General features: G+C 43.7%; 1 protein-coding gene across 7 annotated transcripts; it reads left to right on the top strand.

The window, feature by feature from the left end:
- Positions 1–236: 236 nt before the first annotated feature.
- On the top strand, positions 237–16,932 carry LOC143327898 (pleckstrin homology domain-containing family A member 1-like). 7 transcript variants are annotated; one of them, XM_076742521.1, is made up of 14 exons: positions 237–366; positions 4,542–4,760; positions 5,700–5,756; positions 5,883–5,928; positions 8,560–8,657; positions 9,104–9,235; positions 9,674–9,814; positions 10,384–10,452; positions 11,030–11,094; positions 11,231–11,294; positions 11,506–11,595; positions 12,858–12,931; positions 13,710–13,784; positions 14,853–16,932. In XM_076742521.1, exons 2-14 carry the CDS (start codon positions 4,620–4,622, stop codon positions 15,082–15,084), a joined length of 1,284 nt encoding a protein of 427 aa, XP_076598636.1. In that variant the 5' UTR covers positions 237–366; positions 4,542–4,619; the 3' UTR covers positions 15,085–16,932. The 7 variants fall into 7 exon arrangements, with proteins under 7 accessions (XP_076598636.1, XP_076598641.1, XP_076598639.1 ...); XM_076742526.1 differs by lacking the exon at positions 14,853–16,932 and adding an exon at positions 14,432–14,571; XM_076742522.1 differs by lacking the exon at positions 237–366 and adding an exon at positions 4,178–4,238.
- The last annotated feature ends 988 nt before the right edge of the window (positions 16,933–17,920 follow it).

Raw genomic sequence — 17,920 nt, 5'->3', positions numbered from 1 at the left:
ACTTTGATGAAGTCCCAATATAGAATTATCCTTTTTAATACCCTACAGTGGTTTCCATATATTGCCAAACAATTTGGAGCATGTAAGGTTGCAACTTGCAGAGGTGGGCTATGTAATTTCTGCACGAAGATGTGGTGAAGAGCTTCTATTCACCACTAACAACTGCCACCATTCACGTTTGTATTTTTTTTTTTTTTTAAACCACACGGTGATCATCTTCACTATAGACGATCTGTGCTGCACCCTCACCAGTAGCAGCATTGGAGCTCTGTCCTGGATCAGTGGAGATGGGCTGAGGCAGAGAGGACCCAACGACACCGTGCCAAACAGCCGACGGGTGCAGCACCTACAGAAGGGAAGACTCGGGTAAGTTGACCCGTGGAATAATATTAGATAATATTAATAAACGCAGCGTTGTTGTTTCGTCCAGCTAAAGTTGCCAATTATATTTTACGAGTCTGTCTAATTACATGTCGACAGTGTTAGCTAGGTTCGGTTATCGTGTATGACCAACGCTGAACTTCTGTGCCAGATAAAACTAGCTAGTAAAGCGCTGTTGTTTGTAGCAGCGTCAAAAAAAAAACAGAAATGTAAGTTTTTAGGTGGAAAATTCACATAATGTTAGCGAGATGTACTGTAGATATGTAAGTTTGTGGTGTGAAGGAGTTGCTAATAGCAGGCTAACCTGAGCCATGTCTCCCAGTTAACTTCAGGCCAGCGAGCCAGAGTCGCTGATGATGCTAACACAACAGTTGTGGTAGTCCGACGTGCCTAACGTTAGCTAACGTTAGCTGTTTGTAACGTTAAATTCTATTTTTACGTTAGCCTGCGTGGCATTTGGGAGCTCGTTGGCTAGCTAAGTTTTTTGTTGTTAGTAACTCAGGACATAGTCTCTGTTACCAGTGGCTTTACCTAGTGATCATCTTCGTTTTGTCCTGCTCTGGGGACACACGAACCAACATCAGCACTCTGCTGGGGTGAACAGGACCCTGTGTGACCGGGTAAATGTGAAGGCCAAACCCTGTCAAACCTGCTGGCCTTATGTGCTGCTTTCAGAGCCAGACTATGAGCAGAAATTACTCTTTTCAGCTGGACCGGAATGACCTGTCCCACCTTTGACCTGTAGGGAGCCAATTACGTCCCAGCCCTTTCCCTAGATTGCACTTGTACGTCAATGACTTTTCCCATAAAGGATATCTTTCAGTGGTCTTTCTGAAACCAACTGCTGTTGTAATGGATGATAAAGTGTGAACCCCTCAACCCCCAGTTTGTATGTGGTAAGCATAGGTTGGAAGACATTAAAACAGCACAAATCTCTCTGCTCCACACTTTGTATTTCCAGCTGTTGTGTCACTTTCAATGATGTCACAATGGCCGAAGAACATGAAAGGATAATATTGACCCTCTACTGGGCTATCCAGCTGGTCCTTACTGTTGTTTTATGGCTTCTCCTGTGTGACCAGTTGGCTCCAGTGTGATGAGGACAAAGCCTGTCTGCAAATGTAAAGAGAGAGTTTACCAGGGAATGTTTGACCTAGAAAGAAGTCAGCTAATGTCATGTAGCTTTACCCAACCATCCAGTCAGATCTTCAAACTCGTGTGTGCAGTATTATGGTTCTTTGCATATTTTGATTAATTTTTGTTAGTGTATCCCTCTCGATTTCTCTTGTTCACTGTCATTCAGTCTTTTTACAGTGCTGCAAACATAACGCAGGAAGCCCAGCTCTGAAACCTCCCACTTGTGAGTCCGGCTCACAGAATGAGCGCATTTGCACATGTGCACTAGTATCCTGGCAAAGATCTGTGTTTGAAGTATCCTGGTTATGTGTTCGAGCATGTAAATATCATATCCTTGCTTCAGACACCCAAATATGCTATGTGGATTACTCACAGAGAAACTGGGACACTGTGCGTGTGTGTCCTCAACACAAGGATAGATTACGCAAGTACTGTAATTATTCTGTAAAAAATGATTGACGATAGATAATCCTATGGTAATCTATATAGCAAATAAGAGTTTGACCCGGTTATGCAGATAAATGACATTGTAGCACCTGATTACATTTACACCTGGTATTAATATGTGTCTCCTGTGTCCACATTGAGATCAGATTGAGATCCAGTCACTCTGTCCAACTTCATCTTCCCCCTTAAACCATCCTTTCATTTGCTTGAGTACAAAAAATAATAAACCCCCCCAGATTTCAGCCATCATTGAAGCTGATTTATGCAGCTGCTTTTTTTTTTAAGCTGTGGTCAGTGTCACCACAGTCCAGAGGACAATCTGGATGTGGGAATGCAGTCAAGACTGGTGGGAGAGGATCCACCTTCAGGGGATGTTTGGTCAATCGAATCTGAATCCTTCCTCATTGCATCTGGGGTGCATTTACACCTGTACTTTCCTGCGGTTAAGCACTATGCAATTGCAGTCACCCAAAATGCATTTTAATGCAAGGGTGTAAACGGGTCTAAGATAGAGTCCCCCCAGTCTGAGGAGCCTCATCATCTTTGGGTAGGTTGTTTTAGCAGAAATCTGTTGAGTTTAAACATCCAATTCATGTAAACTGGGTTAGCATTAGATATTCATATAATAAATATATAATGTATCGATCAGTGCATGTAACGTTCCTATATTGCTGCTAATATAAGATAATTGCAGATGTTGGTATCTCTGAATTTTACAGGCAAGGATTTGCTGTGCAGAAACATCAAAGATATGTTTAGATGATTTTAATAATGTCTCTCTCTTACATAGATGTTTATTTTTCAACTGTTAAACCTGCAGTAACTCTTATTTTAAGTCGATGAAGCAAACTTGTAAGCAAATAGTAAATTATTTATGCATCCTGCAGTTAACTGTGTGGAGCAGCATTGCCATTCATTTGGAGGTGGATTTCTGGCCACTTGTCATATGTAAGTTAGTGTGCAGTAGGTTTTTAGAGCTTTTTCACTGAAAACAGCTGCTTGTTGGGGCTGAAAAAAGGACTGTACGAGTGGTGAGAGTGAACCAAAACAGTTCAGTTGCCAGACAGCTAAACAATGAGCTGAAAACCACTGTAAACCTCTGAGGGGAATGACTGATTCGCTGTATGTTCGTCACTAAAAATATTGATTATTGCAACTTAAAATGTCCCATTAAATACAAATCTTGGTTTACAGGAAATAACTTAAATGATCTGCATTGAAAGTGTTTCTTTGTTATGTGGTTATGTTAAAAATTAATGTTGGTCTATATATATTGCCTTCAGTTTAGTTAATGTACCTGTTTTTCCACATGGACATTGAAACTAACCTACCATTTTAGCTGTCTGTGTCATTTGAATTAAAAGCCTACATAGTGTACTTGGTTGCCTGTTCAGCCATGTTGGGGTTTTGTTTTGCATCACCTTTAACGTCTATTCTGCGTTACTGAAATGCACGAGTTTGCATGCATACGAACTTGTGCACAGCACCTAATTTACATGATCGCTAAACTCGACAGAGACGCCTCTCACTCTCACATGACAATCACTGTTTGTGTAGTGTTGAGATAGTCGCCTCTGACAGTGTTGCTCCTCTCTCGTGCCTGTGTGGCAAATGGGAGGACTGGGGTAGATGCAGGGGCTCACTGAGATGCTCTCATCTCAGAGTCCATGCACAACAACTGGACCTTTTGTCCCTGCGTTGCCCCCATCCACCCACACAGTGCTCATAATGTCCTGGAGAAAGAGCGTCTTTATCTCTGCTTTCCAAAGATTCATCTCAGTCACATATTTTAGGCTCAGCCCAAAAAGACAGCAGCTTAAACAGGCTAGTACGACAATATGCCTACAGTAATGCTGCGCCCACCCACACAGGGTTTGACAATGACATGCGTGCATTCACACTCGCAGGACCAAGCAGATGCACTCTAATCTTTCACTTTTTTGTTGACGTCCAGTGAGCTGTAGGTTTCAGGGACCTCAGCAGGTTAAATATCGCTCATTCTCTCCTGCGTAGCTCCTGTGGGCGTCTGTGTTGTTTCTTTGTGTCGAACATGGCTGAGCTCGGTGGCTTTTTTTTTTTCCTCTTCTTCTTCTTTTCTTTTTTTTTAAACCATGCTCAAGTGGGTGCTCAGCTGTGGAGGGAGGGAGGGGATAAAAGGGGCTGGCCAGAGGCTTGCCAAATCGGATGAGAGAGCAGTTGGGAGGAGATAGCACAGAAAGTGAGAGAGGAGAGGACTGCAAGAGAAGAGGGAGAAGGGAAGAGCGCAAGACAGGGTGGGTGGAGGAGGTAGAAGAGAGTGACAGTGTGTTACAAGAGGAAAAAAAAGAGGGAGAGCGAGTGGGTGAGGCTGATATAAAAGGATAAAGGCGGGGTTGTGGTTTGTGTCACATGATCCCCTGGCAGGCTGTAGCCTAGTGAGCTCCAGGTGGCAGAGAGACCAGAGATACAGTAGATACAGAGAGAAAGAGGGAGCGGGACACACTAGCAAGGTTCACCACAAAGACAACTGAAATTCCTTATTTACTCCCTCCCTCCTCACACGTCTCTCTTTCCACTCCTTTCTCTCTGCCCTTTAGGGATTCTTCTCGGCCCCACTTGCCCCCGCTCCTCTCCAGTCCCGGCCCCAGCAGGCCAGGGAATGTCCCGGCGGCGAGATGCCTTACGTGGACCGACAGAACCGCATCTGTGGCTTCCTGGACATAGAGGAGAACGAGAGCAGTGGCAAGTTCCTGCGTCGTTACTTCATACTGGACACGCAGCAGGGAAGCTTGGTGTGGTTCATGGACAACCCACAGGTAATTACCCAGGGCTGCGTTAGCTTAGCTTTTAGCTTTATTTTGAGGGGGAAAAAAAGGCCTCTAGGTAACTGCACGGGCTAATGTTCAATTTGTTGATGGAAAATTGGTCAATTTACAGGCAATTTCATGCCAGCTTAATGCTAGATATTAGTGTGGATGATCAGCTCTCATGCAATTGCAGGCTAACTGCCAGCCACTTCTAGCTAAACTGTCTTCATTCATTATGAACACAAAGCTAAGTTCAGGCTCAATGTTTCCATCGCCAGACAGCCGTACAAGGATGGGAGAACTTGTATTATGTAATTCCAGTTGACAGCAATTAGGAAGCACATATTACAGGCGCAGCAGTAGGAGGAGGTCAAGGCTAGATGTGTGTGTGTCTCTGTGTGTGTGTTTTGGTTAGAATAATGGTAGAATGAACTCACAGTTTAACCCTAAAACCTGGGTTTCATTTTTTGCCCTCTAGTGATTTGGATAAGTGAATGTACAAAGCACTGATACTTGCATTGACCACAGTGGTCATGATTTTCTTCTCTGTGACCCTCGGTGTCACTGTTTTTACTCTTCTCATGGTTTGTACATCGTGCTGGCTTGGAGATGCTGTATTTGTAAGTGCGCTGTTACATGAAGTATTCATAAATCATGTAGTGCAGGAGAGATTTTAAATAATTCAGGAAGTCCCTTTCTTTTTATAGATTGAAAAAGCTTAAATTTTAATGATGTTAAATCTGGATCCCCTAGTTTCAGAATCACAGCACGAAACTCAAATTAACTATCATGGAGTGCATTCCAAGTATACTGTAATATTGACTTGCTTTACAGAAATTGACCTCACTCTCCCACCTCAGCTAAGGCCCCTTCTTCAATGAAATGGTGAATGGTTAGCTTTAGCTTTCTGTTTTTACATGTATCTTTATTTTTACCATTGTCCCACAGAACCTGCCTATTGGCACAGACTGTGTTGGTTCCCTCAAGCTCACCTACATCTCTAAGGTAAAAAGGAACATTACCACTGAAGCTTATCTGACATGAACATAATAATATATATATAAATAGAATCCGTTTACAGTATTTGGTTGAACTGGGATGCTAACAGTTGTGAGCTTTGTCCACCTCTAGGTCAGCGATGCCACTAAGCTGAGGCCTAAGGCAGAATTCTGCTTCGGTAAGGAAACACTGATCATCACAATCTTGCTGTTTGTTATAAGGATTTGGTGGTTGACTGGTGAACTAAAGCCAGATTTAGAAAGAATTCACTGATTTCTCTTGGCATTTATCATATTAAACAGTAACCCAACTTACTTGTTGGAAAAGTATAGAGCTTAAAACATCCCTGCGGTGCTTTGCAAACATCGGCATTACATGTTGACAAAGCTGAATACACTTTCTATAACCTAAAGGAGGAATGTTTGCTGTCCTTCTCTGCCCTCTAATCTTGGTCAAGCACTGCTCTCCACATACTTTCTCCACCATTGACCAGGCAGCTTTGTTCAGCATCGTCTGTTTAGTCAACACACAGCGATGCAGGAGGCTGCAGCATGGTGTGTTGGCACCTGATAAGTTTTCTTGCATCATATTTGTCCCAACAGTCCTGTTTTCATAGTTGTCTTGCATATTATACTGCAGAGAAGTTGTGGTTTTCGTCTCGGCTGTCTTTCCTTATTAGCCTAATGTTGTGGACTTGAGTGTCATTTATATTGCACATCAGAAGAAACCAAACAAAACTTACACACATCTAATAATAATTTCGGTTAAAAAAATATCAAGCAAAAATGTACTAATTGAGATTTCACTTAGTTTCTCTCAGTTGAAATGCCTTTGTTTGTATGCTACTTGTGTGTGGTTTCAAAATACTGACCCTGGGTCAGGGGCCGATAAGCTTGAAAAGAACTGGTTTGTACGATGCGTTGTCGTTCCAAACGGCCACGCTCCTGGGCAGAGAGGGAAGAGATGTCATACCATTTCAATATGGGGATGATGGCGTACATTTTCAGTCTCTCCTCGATGGCATTTATGGTGCTGCAGTCGAGCCAGAGGGAACCATGGCTCCTTTCTCACCTCTGCACAGCTGCTCATTCACAGTGTGAGGCAGGAGTAAATGTCCGTTTCAGAAAGTTACAAAAATGGCCGGACACAGTATCCCAATGCCACAGCGAGTTGTCGGGGAAGTTTCTGAAGCTTTTCAGCCGTCTGACGAACAGTTCTGCTGAAGCATACTTTAATCTTCATCAAAACACTCATCCTATCTGACCAAGGCCCCTGATCGTACTAGTGAATTTCACAGCAAACATCTGGGTATACCTCCTCCTCGTCTTCTCACCCTGTGTGTCAGGACAGGAATGGAAAATGTTGCATAAAAATGAACCGTCATCAGGTCATTAGGAGTAAACCTCCAGTCCTTGTTATTGTTGACTACACCGTCTCCTCCTCTTCCATCTGCTTCAATAGCAGGAAGCACTAGCCTGTTGACTATCGTGACCGTGTGTGTCTGGCTGTGTGTGTGCACCAGTCGCCTTGTTGAGGCTTCGACAGGATGCAGACATCCTAATCGGAATCTGATTCAGAGATGTATGATGTTATTTTTATCTGCCCCTTGTGTGTCATGTGTTATGCTGATTTCTATGAATCTTGGTGCTCCGCCTGCCTTCTTAAGTCTAGAAAGAAACACGGAAGAATTCGGTAATGGCCGTCACGCTTACAAGCTGTTTTACAGTAAGAAGTACAGCCTTGATTGCGGTCTGTGATTTATGATGCATATGGCTCTGTGCCTTGTGCTTTGGGGGGGACAGATGACGAGTGGTGTATCTGTGTGAACTTTGGTGCTTGGTTGTATTTCTCAGCAACACACATTGTTTTATCATGTGTAACTATGAGTCACATCTGATACCCTTCTCCCATATATTTTCCCAGTGGCCAAGACACAACTAGCAAGCAGTTCTCTCCCAGACACACAGTGGACACATTTAAAGGGTGGATTAATTCATGAGGGTGATCTGAATGAGACCAGACAGACAGATTTATTTACAGGGAACTGGAAAAAGAGTGTGAGAGAGAGAGAGTGTGAGGTCTTGCATGTGTCTTAAAGGCTGGACTGAAGACACAGAACAAGGAAGAATGATCTTCTTTGTGCTACAGAGTTTGAGCTCTCCGTGCCTTTTACAGCTCGCCCCCGCCAGATTTACCAGTCCGGCTTTAATGTAATTTATTCACATGGTGTCGAAAGGAAATAGAGGAGACACAAGGACAGTTTGAGCTGCAGAATTGAAGGATTTATGGCAGAGAGAGCGCGAGTGAGAGACTTCAGTTCTTTCAGCTCCTAAATCCTGATCCATACCTAATCAGCATTTGACCCAAAAATTTCTTTGTGATTGAAAAACGGGGTTTGCTCTTGTTCACATGGGTGTGAAAATATGCAAGGATATTTGGTGGTTGGTAGCAGTTGGATTTTTTTTTTTTTCTCTGTCCGTCATGGTTAGAAGTGGGTAGGTGGCGGCAGACTGAGGCAGCTGGATCTAGCTGGGTCATCATCCTCCAGGAGAGAGAGTGCTGCTGGTAGTGGGTGGGAGAGTCCCTTGGCTGAGTTGCTTTTCACTTCCAGAGATATCTGTGGATATTTCTGTGGCACTTCATAGTACATCTTTGTACTTGTAGTACTTATTAGCATGTGATTCATATTGAACATACTGTAGAATGAATCAGATGACGGCATGTAGAGAATGAGTGTGACTGACTGAGGAGGTCTGAATATACTTTCACTCTTTCTCCTGTTCCCACTGCTGTTTTTATGATCTATTAGTCATCAATGCTGGGATGAGGAAGTTCTTCCTGCAGGCCAACGACCAGCAGGATCTTGTGGACTGGGTCATCGCTCTCAATAAAGCTACCAAGATTACTGTGAGAGAGAGACACACACACACACACACACACACACACACACACACACAGAAGACACAAGACATACAGTCCATCCCTGATTCGGCTGTGCTAATCTGTTCTTTTTGGCTCATATTTTATCACTTGGAGAAACTTTCATTTCTTCCTCTTCTGTAGAAATGAATTAGTGGACTGCCAAGTAACTAGATAGGAGTGAGTCAGAGCATGACTAACAGGATGCTGTATTGTTGTATTGAGTGCTGGGATAAAGGACTGTTTCCATTGTTCTCCATGAAGCCTTTACCATCCAGAGAGGAAATGGATATAAAATGTGTTAAAGGCTTGTGAATTTCTACATACATACAAATTGCATACTCCGTTTTAACTATGTAGAACAGCTGAATTCCACAAAACGCATGTTCATTTATTTAATATTAGTGGGTGATGTGTGTTTTTTTTTCCTTCAGGTGCCAAAGTTGTCTGATGGACAGCAGAATGCAGAGAACCAGAAGGCTTTGCCAGATGTCGTAGGGCCCAAGAAACAAGTCTCCTATAAGACAGAGATTATTGGAGGAGTCCCCATCGTCACCCAGACACAGGTAACCACAGCTGCACTGCGCCCCATGCTGGATTTACATGCATGCTCATGAGCACGCTGTCATTTCTTCAGGTACAGGTTTAAACTACATGCTGGGTTAAGTCTTATTTTGAAAAACATAACTTCAAGCTATTAATACACTTCCTGATTTTAACAGAACTCCCACAGTCTTCTTTTATATTGTTGGATATCAGAGCTGAGAGGCTAATTGATTGGTCCATTAACAGAAAAAAAAAAAAATCATTAATTTCAAATAAAAAGGCCCAAATTTCCCTGCTTCCAGGTTCGTAAACAAAGACTTACCTGTTTTTCTCTGTTTTTGTCTATTTTTAAATCGGGTAGAAGACGTCATCTTGGGCTCTGACAAGTGTTTTTAAAATGTTGTCAGAACTTGCAGTTACGGTATTTCTGGTGTCCTTTCCACCCTTTCACCTTCAAGCATGAAGGAGGTGATGGTGCAGACAGAGCGGAGCGTGACGCCATACATCGCTCCCACAGCCAGCTGCCGTACTTCCTGGGCAGGCCGACTCAGGAGCACACGGTCATCAAATCGGGCTACTGCGTCAAGCAGGGAGCTGTGGTGAGTGCCTGCCGCTCTCTTGGTTCTCTGTTGGGTTGACTTGGTGTCACTCGGCCTTCTGGTACCGTCTAGAGAAGTTCTTCATTTCAGTAGGGAGTGGGACTCTTCATACGTCAGTGAAAATTCGGCGTGTGGAGGTGGATGGTTATCACTGGCTGCATATACAGTGCAGCATAGTCTTCAGAAAAATCCCCTATATTAACACTTTGCAACTATGACACAGTTGCAATTAAAGTCACATTGAGAAATATAAATAGCACCTTCATGTGGGAGGGAATGTAAAGTCTTATGACATATTGATGAGAGATGACGAGATTTCAGCTTGATAACGGTGAAGAATTTGCTTGCCTAAGGAAATGCAGCTTCTCCAATGTGCACAACTCTGTACTTTATAAATGCCAAAGGATAACGGACTTCCCCGCCTATATATAGACACTGTAAAACATGTAGGAACTAGCTTTTAACTAGAAGTAAAATGATTGTTTCATTATTGCAGCAAAGGTGGCCGATCATGTTTTGACTGGAAATTATACAAAAGATCTGAACGTTTTTTCCCCTTTTTTCCCCAGATGAGGAACTGGAAACGGCGATATTTCCTATTGGAAGAAAACTCAATGAGTTACTTCAAGTCAGATTTGGTAATGAGCTTTGTTTTGTAAGTTATGTGAGGCCTTTAAGGAATGTTTTTATTGAGGATGCATGTGGATTGGATTCAGCCCGACAGTCTGATGCAGAGTAAGAGCAAACAGAAAGTCCCGAGTTCGAACATGTTTTATCTGCAGTCTGTGGAATTCAATGCCTTCACTTCACATGTCCTATCATGCCTTGGCCCCCCACCCCCACCCAGGCCTTCGTATACACATACACATGCACACTGTCCTCATGATAATACTCCACGTCCCGTACCCTGCCCTTGTCCGGGTCTGCCCGTATTTGACAGCTTTATCTGTCTATTTGGCTATCAACAGGCCCCAAGGACACAGACTCTGTGTCTGCTGTATCAAATGGCCGGGTCAAGAAAGTTACAACCATCAGGGTTTTTAGTTTGCTCTCTGCTACTTACAGGAACGTTCGCTTCTGCCCCTACAAACCAGAAAAACTCAGCAAAGCAGCCTCGTTTTTAGCCGACATATCAGAACAAAAACGCATGAGTAATATGCATGTAAGTGGCAGTATTTATCCTGTGTACTGTAACAGTTATTTCCTTCCCTTTAGGAGAAAGAGCCTCTAAGAATGATTCCACTGAAGGAAGTTCACAAAGTCCAGGAGTGCAAGCAGAGGTATTTAACATGTCCCAGCGTTTTCCCATTGTACGGAAAAATGTCTTTTGTCCAGGAGGATGGTGTTTACCGTCTCTGATTTAGACGATATACATGAGATAACTGTGATCTGACGTGTTTCCTGCTTCTGTTGTAGTGACATTATGATGAGAGATAATCTGTTTGAAGTCGTCACCACATCAAGGACATTTTACATACAGGTAGGACGTTTTCTGAGGTGAAAGGAATGTGCAGTCAGCAGTCACACACTCAAGCCTTCCCTCTCCACAGTGTTCATAAACACTGCGATTACTCTCTTGTTTTTCTCCAAACAGTCTGTTTCCCTTCCCATCGCTTCACATTTTGATTTTGAGTCTCTCTCGCTCTCCTCTCTCTGTCTCTCACTGTCCTTTTCTGTCACGTCTCCAATAGGCGGACAGCCCAGAGGAGATGCACAGTTGGATCAAGGCTGTCTCAGGGGCCATTGTGGCCCAGCGGGGGCCTGGGAGGTCTGCTGCCACAGTATGTATCTTACACTACAGTACAGCACAATGTCACCATAGTACAGATTCAAGTTATTATATGTAGACTTAAGTGAAGACCACAGATGCACCTGTGGAAGAAAAAATGATTTCAGACTTGACTCATTCTTTCATGTGCAGAACTTGAGACTTACCGAGTGACATCTGGTGGTTTGAAGAGTCGTCACAACTGTTTACAAGACGTGTTTGTGTTGTTTCAGTCATGTCCTTTATCGATTGTTCTTTGCAGTTTCTTTCTCTCGCAAGAGCTCACGCACCTGCAAGCCACAGAGATGCAAAGAACGTCCTTTTTGCAGAAGCAGACGTTTGGCAGTGCGTTTCAGACGAATTCAACCTCTGACTACCTTATCATTCTGATCTTAACAATATCAAGCCCGGCTGTTCAAGTTGTGGCCGTGTAGTCTGTAAACAAATTGATGAAGTCACTCCCAAGCTGGGGACTGATACAGAGCCCTGGGACATTTACTACTAAACCACAGGGAAGACCCTAATTTGGCAAAAAAAAAAAAAAAAAAAAAAAAAGCAGATTGTTCTGCAAGTTTATCATGAGCTATTTTTAATGTATTTACCTTGAACTTGGAACATCCTGTGACAGAATAATATTGTTTTTGGGTGCTTTTTGTAAGGTACTTTTTTGGCCCTGTAATGCCTTTTATCAGACAGTCGACAGCTGATAGATGACAGGAAATGAGGGGAGTGAGAGATGGGGACTGATCCGCGACAACGGTCCCCAGCTGGATGCGAGCTGGGGACGCTGTGGTTCATGTTTGTCACCTTAACCTCTGAGCCACCAGGTTCCCCAGTGCTGACTTTTAACTAAAGTAGGTCATCAGTACGTCAGACAGCCAGTGATGACAGACACATCTGTGTGAGTGCTCTTACCTGAGTTTTTGAAACGCCTACATGCATAGAGACAGGCAGCTAAACTTGCCAGGTGAGGCATAAACCAGCTCCACAGCCCTGACTGCAGAGGAGAGGGTGTCCTCTGCCGCAGCTGGTCCCTTCTGGTTAGACTGGAATCATTCTCAGCACCTTTGCGCTGTCTGTCTCTCTACAGTTCCCTCTTTCTTGCCTCCTGTGTCTTTCTCTCTCTCTTGCTTGTTTTTCCCTCTCCTGTGCCTCTTCTCTCTATCCTTTTCCCCCCTTTTCTTTCTGTCTTTGTCACATTCTCTCCACCTCCTCCTCTCCCTGTGGGCAGACGGCCCATCTGCTCTAATACTGCTTTGCACTGTGTTGTTGCAGATGCGGCAGGCCAGACGGCTGTCGAACCCCTGTATACAGAGGTATACGTCCCGAATCGGGGAGTGCAGCAGCACGTATGTCAGCTCGTCTAAATTTCCCCTTTTAAACTATAAGTTCACCTTTTTTAATCCTGTTTTCCACTCACTGGCTGGCCCTTGGTGGTTGTAGACATTATGAGAGCAGATCAGATCTGACGCCACATCTGATGCTCCTTTTTTTTTTTTTTCCCTAAGAACCAACCACATCCTACGTATGGCTGTGATAACAAGCACTCCTCCCTTCACGCCCTCGTCCTCGCTGCTTCTCTCATCCCCTTCTCCTGCTTTTTTTCCCCCCCGCCCTGTCACTTCAAGCTCAGCTCAAAGTTTGAGCCCATTTCATTCAGTGCGCTCAGATTGTCCCCAGGTAAACATAAAAAAAAAAAAAAAGACTCGAGGTGTGCTTGATATGGCTTCTCTCGCATGTGATGACTGTCGCCACGAGCATGGCACCTGAAATCAAGGACACCTCTAGTCGCTCAAATGCTAAAATGTCACATTTTGCTCAGGGTATAGAATGACTAAACAGCTGGAATATGACCATCTAACCATCGGAAAGACCCGCAGTCGCCGCCTCCCTCTCTCCCTTATAGCTGCACTCGCACAGCTTCCATCTGTCCTCACTATTATTGTGTATGAAATTAAAGTCTACATGAGTTCAATCTATGCACAAACACACACTCGCTGCATGACCTACCTGAGCAGCTCAGCTATGAATACCTTAAGCCTGTTTCTTTCTCTGTCTTTATGACTGGGTACATGTGTCTTTCACACCTTCTGTTTCTCTTCCCTTCATGCTCTGTTATCTCTGCAGTCTGCTGCAGCTGTGTACCTGTCTTAGATGTGTGACATCCTGCTTGTCTCTCCTCCTCCCTCCTGTTCGCTGCCTGTATGTTTTTTTCTCTTTCTCATACACACGATAATAAGATACTTGTTTCCATGTTGACTTCCTATACCTGTGTGTGCTAAATGTTGAACATGTTAACAGCTTTGAAAAGAGAACCGACCACTGCTGAATCCACGTGTCCGGAGTCGCAAACTACGAGGCAAACATACGGTTAATTATTTATATGTGGGGGTTGTAAGAGCTAATACAGTGGTCAAGAGGCTAATGGGACATGCCCGTGCTGTAATTAATCAGTAGTTCAGTGGACTGAGGGCAGTCTTGAGTGTGGTAGATTATTTGACCATCTGGCTCCTAAAATTCTGCATGAACTTAATTTTGGACCTTTGAAATCAGCATGAAGCATCTTTAAATACATGTGCGACATGTTTGTGCTGGGAAACCGACTCTTAAATCTTGTGATACTTTGTGGATTCATCGATCAGAAGTTTAACAAGCCTGCAAAGTCGCGTGGGGTAATCTGCTGGATTTTAAGGCCGACACAGATATTTGTCTTGGAGTCTTCTGATGCTTTAGAGCTGGGATGTCTCTCTAACCAACTTTTCACCGACTGCTCAGAGGCTTCCCCTTTTTGCTTTCACCAGCTCTGCTGCGCCTTTTCTTTCTTCTCACGCTTCTGTTTTGTGTTTCAGAGATTGAAATCTGACAGTGAAAAGCTGTGAATTAATGAACAACAACCAACCACTGCTTCCTAAGGCACTCTGCTCCTCCACTGCAACCTGTCGAGACTACCAAAACTAAAACCTGCTGACACTACTACCACTACTCCCGCTACCTCTACTACTACTTCTACTACCCCTACAGCTACTCCTACTACTTCTGCTACTACCACCATCTCCACTCTCTAGCAATGCTACATTCTTCAGCACCACCAACCTTCAGTACCAACTCTGCTAAAGCTGCATCAGGCCCCACATGCTGGTGTTATTTCCAAGTCTGTAACTCACTCTCGTGCTTCTCAAATAAACTCCACATATCGAGTTTTCACTTTTCTTACTAACGACGACTCGTCTTGTCTCCCACACTCTTGCTTCCTCTGTGTTTCTGCTGCAGGAACACGGCAGCCGTTCCACTTTCTACCGCAGCCCCGCGGGTCCCCCCGTCCCTCGCTCGCCCATATCTGCCATGCCACCATGCTACCCAGAGTGGGGGGCTGCTGTCACGTGCGGCACACGCTCGCAGCCTGGCGTGGGACAGCGAGCACTTCATGAGCCTGCTGCCACGGCCCAGTCACAGCCACACGCCAGCACGCCTGTCCCTGCAGGAGACGCGCCTGGCCAAGTGACCTGCGAACCGCCCGCGACCACCGTCAGTAACTCTGAGGAGTCGCCGTGGCGACGGCGGAGCAGCTTCGAGCCCCACATGCCTGAACCGCCCCTGGACCTGGATGACGCCGACCTGCCGGTGAGCGAGGTCTGAGCCGTCGAACTGGACGCTAAAACGTGTTTATCTGGATGGAGACTCCGTAGACAAGGAGGAAACCGTGCACAACGGGCGTTTAAAAAGGGCAGCCACTGATTTTCAGACCAAAGCTGTCGGCGGACGACAGAGTCCAACATCACAAACTCACCTTTTGAGCTCCTGCATCAGTGCCGTCAGTGTTCTAGAGAAACAAGTTGGGACCACTGAACTGCACTCATGTGCCAAAGACGACCCGGTCTTCACCCACACCCCTCTGCCTGCCTGCTGTCGCATTTACAATCCTGTATTTATTTACCAAGAGTTGATGTTGTCAAATAAAACTACAAATTTTAGTTTACTTGTGCTGATTAGAAGTCAATGACAGAGCTTTATTTTAACCTGTACAGGCACAGCGATGTGTTCGATGGTCTCTGTGGGCGGAGGATGTTCGTAAACCACTTTGTGCCAAGAAAATAAGGGAGCTTTCAAGTGCAAGCTATTTCCTCTTGTCTGAAAAGAGCGTCGGAACTGAGGACTGCCGTTTCATCACCTCTCTAATCTACTTATTTAGACTGTGTGGTCTATTCATACACTCACTATTGTAACCTGGATTTGTCTGCCATTGTCGGCCAGTGTTAGGGATATGTGTCAAGCCTAGCCTGAGATCAGATCCTCACTCTAATGCAAACTAAAATTCAGAGATTCTGGACTGGTCCAGGACGAGATGCAGAAAGTTGAAAATGTTAGTTTATGACCCGGTGTGTATAATAATAATAATAATAATATGACCAAATGTATTACAGCAAGGATTTTTTTTTTTAACAGTTGCCAAGCCTTTGACTTAAATTTCTCTTTATTTATGAATATATCAGAGGGTTAAGTTGCTCAGTCATGTGTTGACGTCCTCACTGTTATCGACCACAGGCTACATGTAAATCTACAGTGAACAGTTTTTACAGTTAATCCACCTCTTGTTGTAAAGTAAGAGTTTGACTGTGCAGAAGCACATAAGAAAAACAACATTTTTAAGCTATCACAGTACACGCATCGCTTCATAAGCCGAATCATCCTCTTTGTGGACCATGTTTCAGCGTACTCGACTCACGCCTGTGCTTCTGGATGAAGAGCACGAACGGCATTGCGAGTAAGCAAGGAGTACACTTGTATACATTTTGTAATTCAAAGTAATAAAAACTTCAAACACAGGTCAGTCATAGATCAGCTTCGTGTCCTGACAGACGTGTGAGTTTTCTGAACTTGCAGTCCGTTGTTTGAAGATCATACTGTGTGAACACCATGCAGACATTTTGGATCATGGTTTAACAGAAAAAACAAGCTCAATCACTTCCGTTGCATGTTGACCTTTTAATGATTCCTCAGACTGGCTTTGGTTTTTTTGGTTTTTCTTTATCCACAGCTGCTCTGTGTATTTGCAGAATGGAGCTGTGTGCAGCAGATTTATTTTTTATATGCTTTTAGATGTTTCCTGGTTTGTGTTCCTTGTACCTGTGTTGCCAGCCTGGCAGGAGGCAGCTGCCTCATGGTTTTACTTTCCAAAACTCCACTGTAGTCCTGCTAAATAATACACACTAATCTTTTTTTTAAAGTGCCTGCTTCATTTCAGCCCAACAAAGTTCAAGCTAGTTCACCCTGTTTCAGTCTGGTGTAATTGGTTTGAATTGTCTCTATTTATTATGTGGATGACTTGAAAGAAATAAACACTGAAAATGTGCTCAGGTTTCCTGATTGGGTAGCGTGCTTTATTTAGCTCCAAAGAGCACAATGAGTCTGAGGGTCAAGTGAGAGCTTTAGTTTAGTCTGGAGAGAGAAATTCGCCATTGCTGACTTTCATCACTCATCAAAGCTCCTTCTGCCCTCTTGTGGTGAGAGAAGAAACTTCACTCTGGTTCACTAAAAATGATCATGCTGAGCAAGTCATCGTTAATGCATTGACGGTTGGATGTTTTAGTTATCAGAACTGGAACAAATTCCAGTGGTACAAAACAGCATCTAGAAGAATGAAAGCAGAGCGAAGCAACACAAAATATATGAACAGCTGACATTATGCCACAGCCAGCACTTCAGAGCGCTGATCAGAAGAGGAATTTGATTGATTATAAGCATGTTTTTTAATCAGTATCAGTGTCATTGACACCTGTCATGATTTGGCAGATATCTACAAAACCAGGTATAAGATAATGAAACTGACACTCTGTGCATTAAACTGTGGATTAGTTTGATTTTAATTGCAGCGTGCCTGAAGGGATTTTTTTTTTTTTGAATGATCGTATCACAAAATGATTCAGTGATGTTGGATCAGAGTTTTAATTAAGAGCTGACCTTCCTCTCTGCGTTCACAAAATTACTCACGACCTCTAGAAATAACCGTGCCAACAAAAAATAACTTCCTCCTCTCCAAAAACTTGCCACTATCAGGAGGAAAAACCTATTTGTCTCAGCGTGTACACAGTGATGAAAGATGCGTTCAAGTCCTTAAGTAAAACAAGAAATACCACACTGTGACTAAAAGTCCTGCACTGAAAATATTACTGAAGTAAATGTGAGTATTATTAGCAAAATGTACTTAAAGTATTTTAAATGCACAAATACCTCAAATTTGTACTTAAGTACAGCACTTGAGTAAATGTACTTAGTTGCATAAATCCACCGCAGCGTATACAGTCTTTATTTTCTCTCTGGCACCGTTGACTTTGTCATGT

The sequence above is a fragment of the Chaetodon auriga genome, chromosome 11 (genome assembly GCF_051107435.1).
Source record: "Chaetodon auriga isolate fChaAug3 chromosome 11, fChaAug3.hap1, whole genome shotgun sequence".
Taxonomy (NCBI): Eukaryota; Metazoa; Chordata; class Actinopteri; order Chaetodontiformes; family Chaetodontidae; genus Chaetodon; species Chaetodon auriga.
This window is presented reverse-complemented; position numbering and strand designations above follow the sequence as displayed.

Coding starts and splice junctions, on each gene's coding strand:
- LOC143327898 (XM_076742521.1), top strand. CDS start 4,620: ATGCCTTACGTGGACCGACAGAACCGCATCTGTGGCTTCCTGGACATA. Junction 11,295..11,505: donor CAAGGACATTTTACATACAG/GTAGGACGTTTT, acceptor CGTCTCCAATAG/GCGGACAGCCCAGAGGAGAT. Junction 12,932..13,709: donor ATCGGGGAGTGCAGCAGCAC/GTATGTCAGCTC, acceptor TTATCTCTGCAG/TCTGCTGCAGCTGTGTACCT.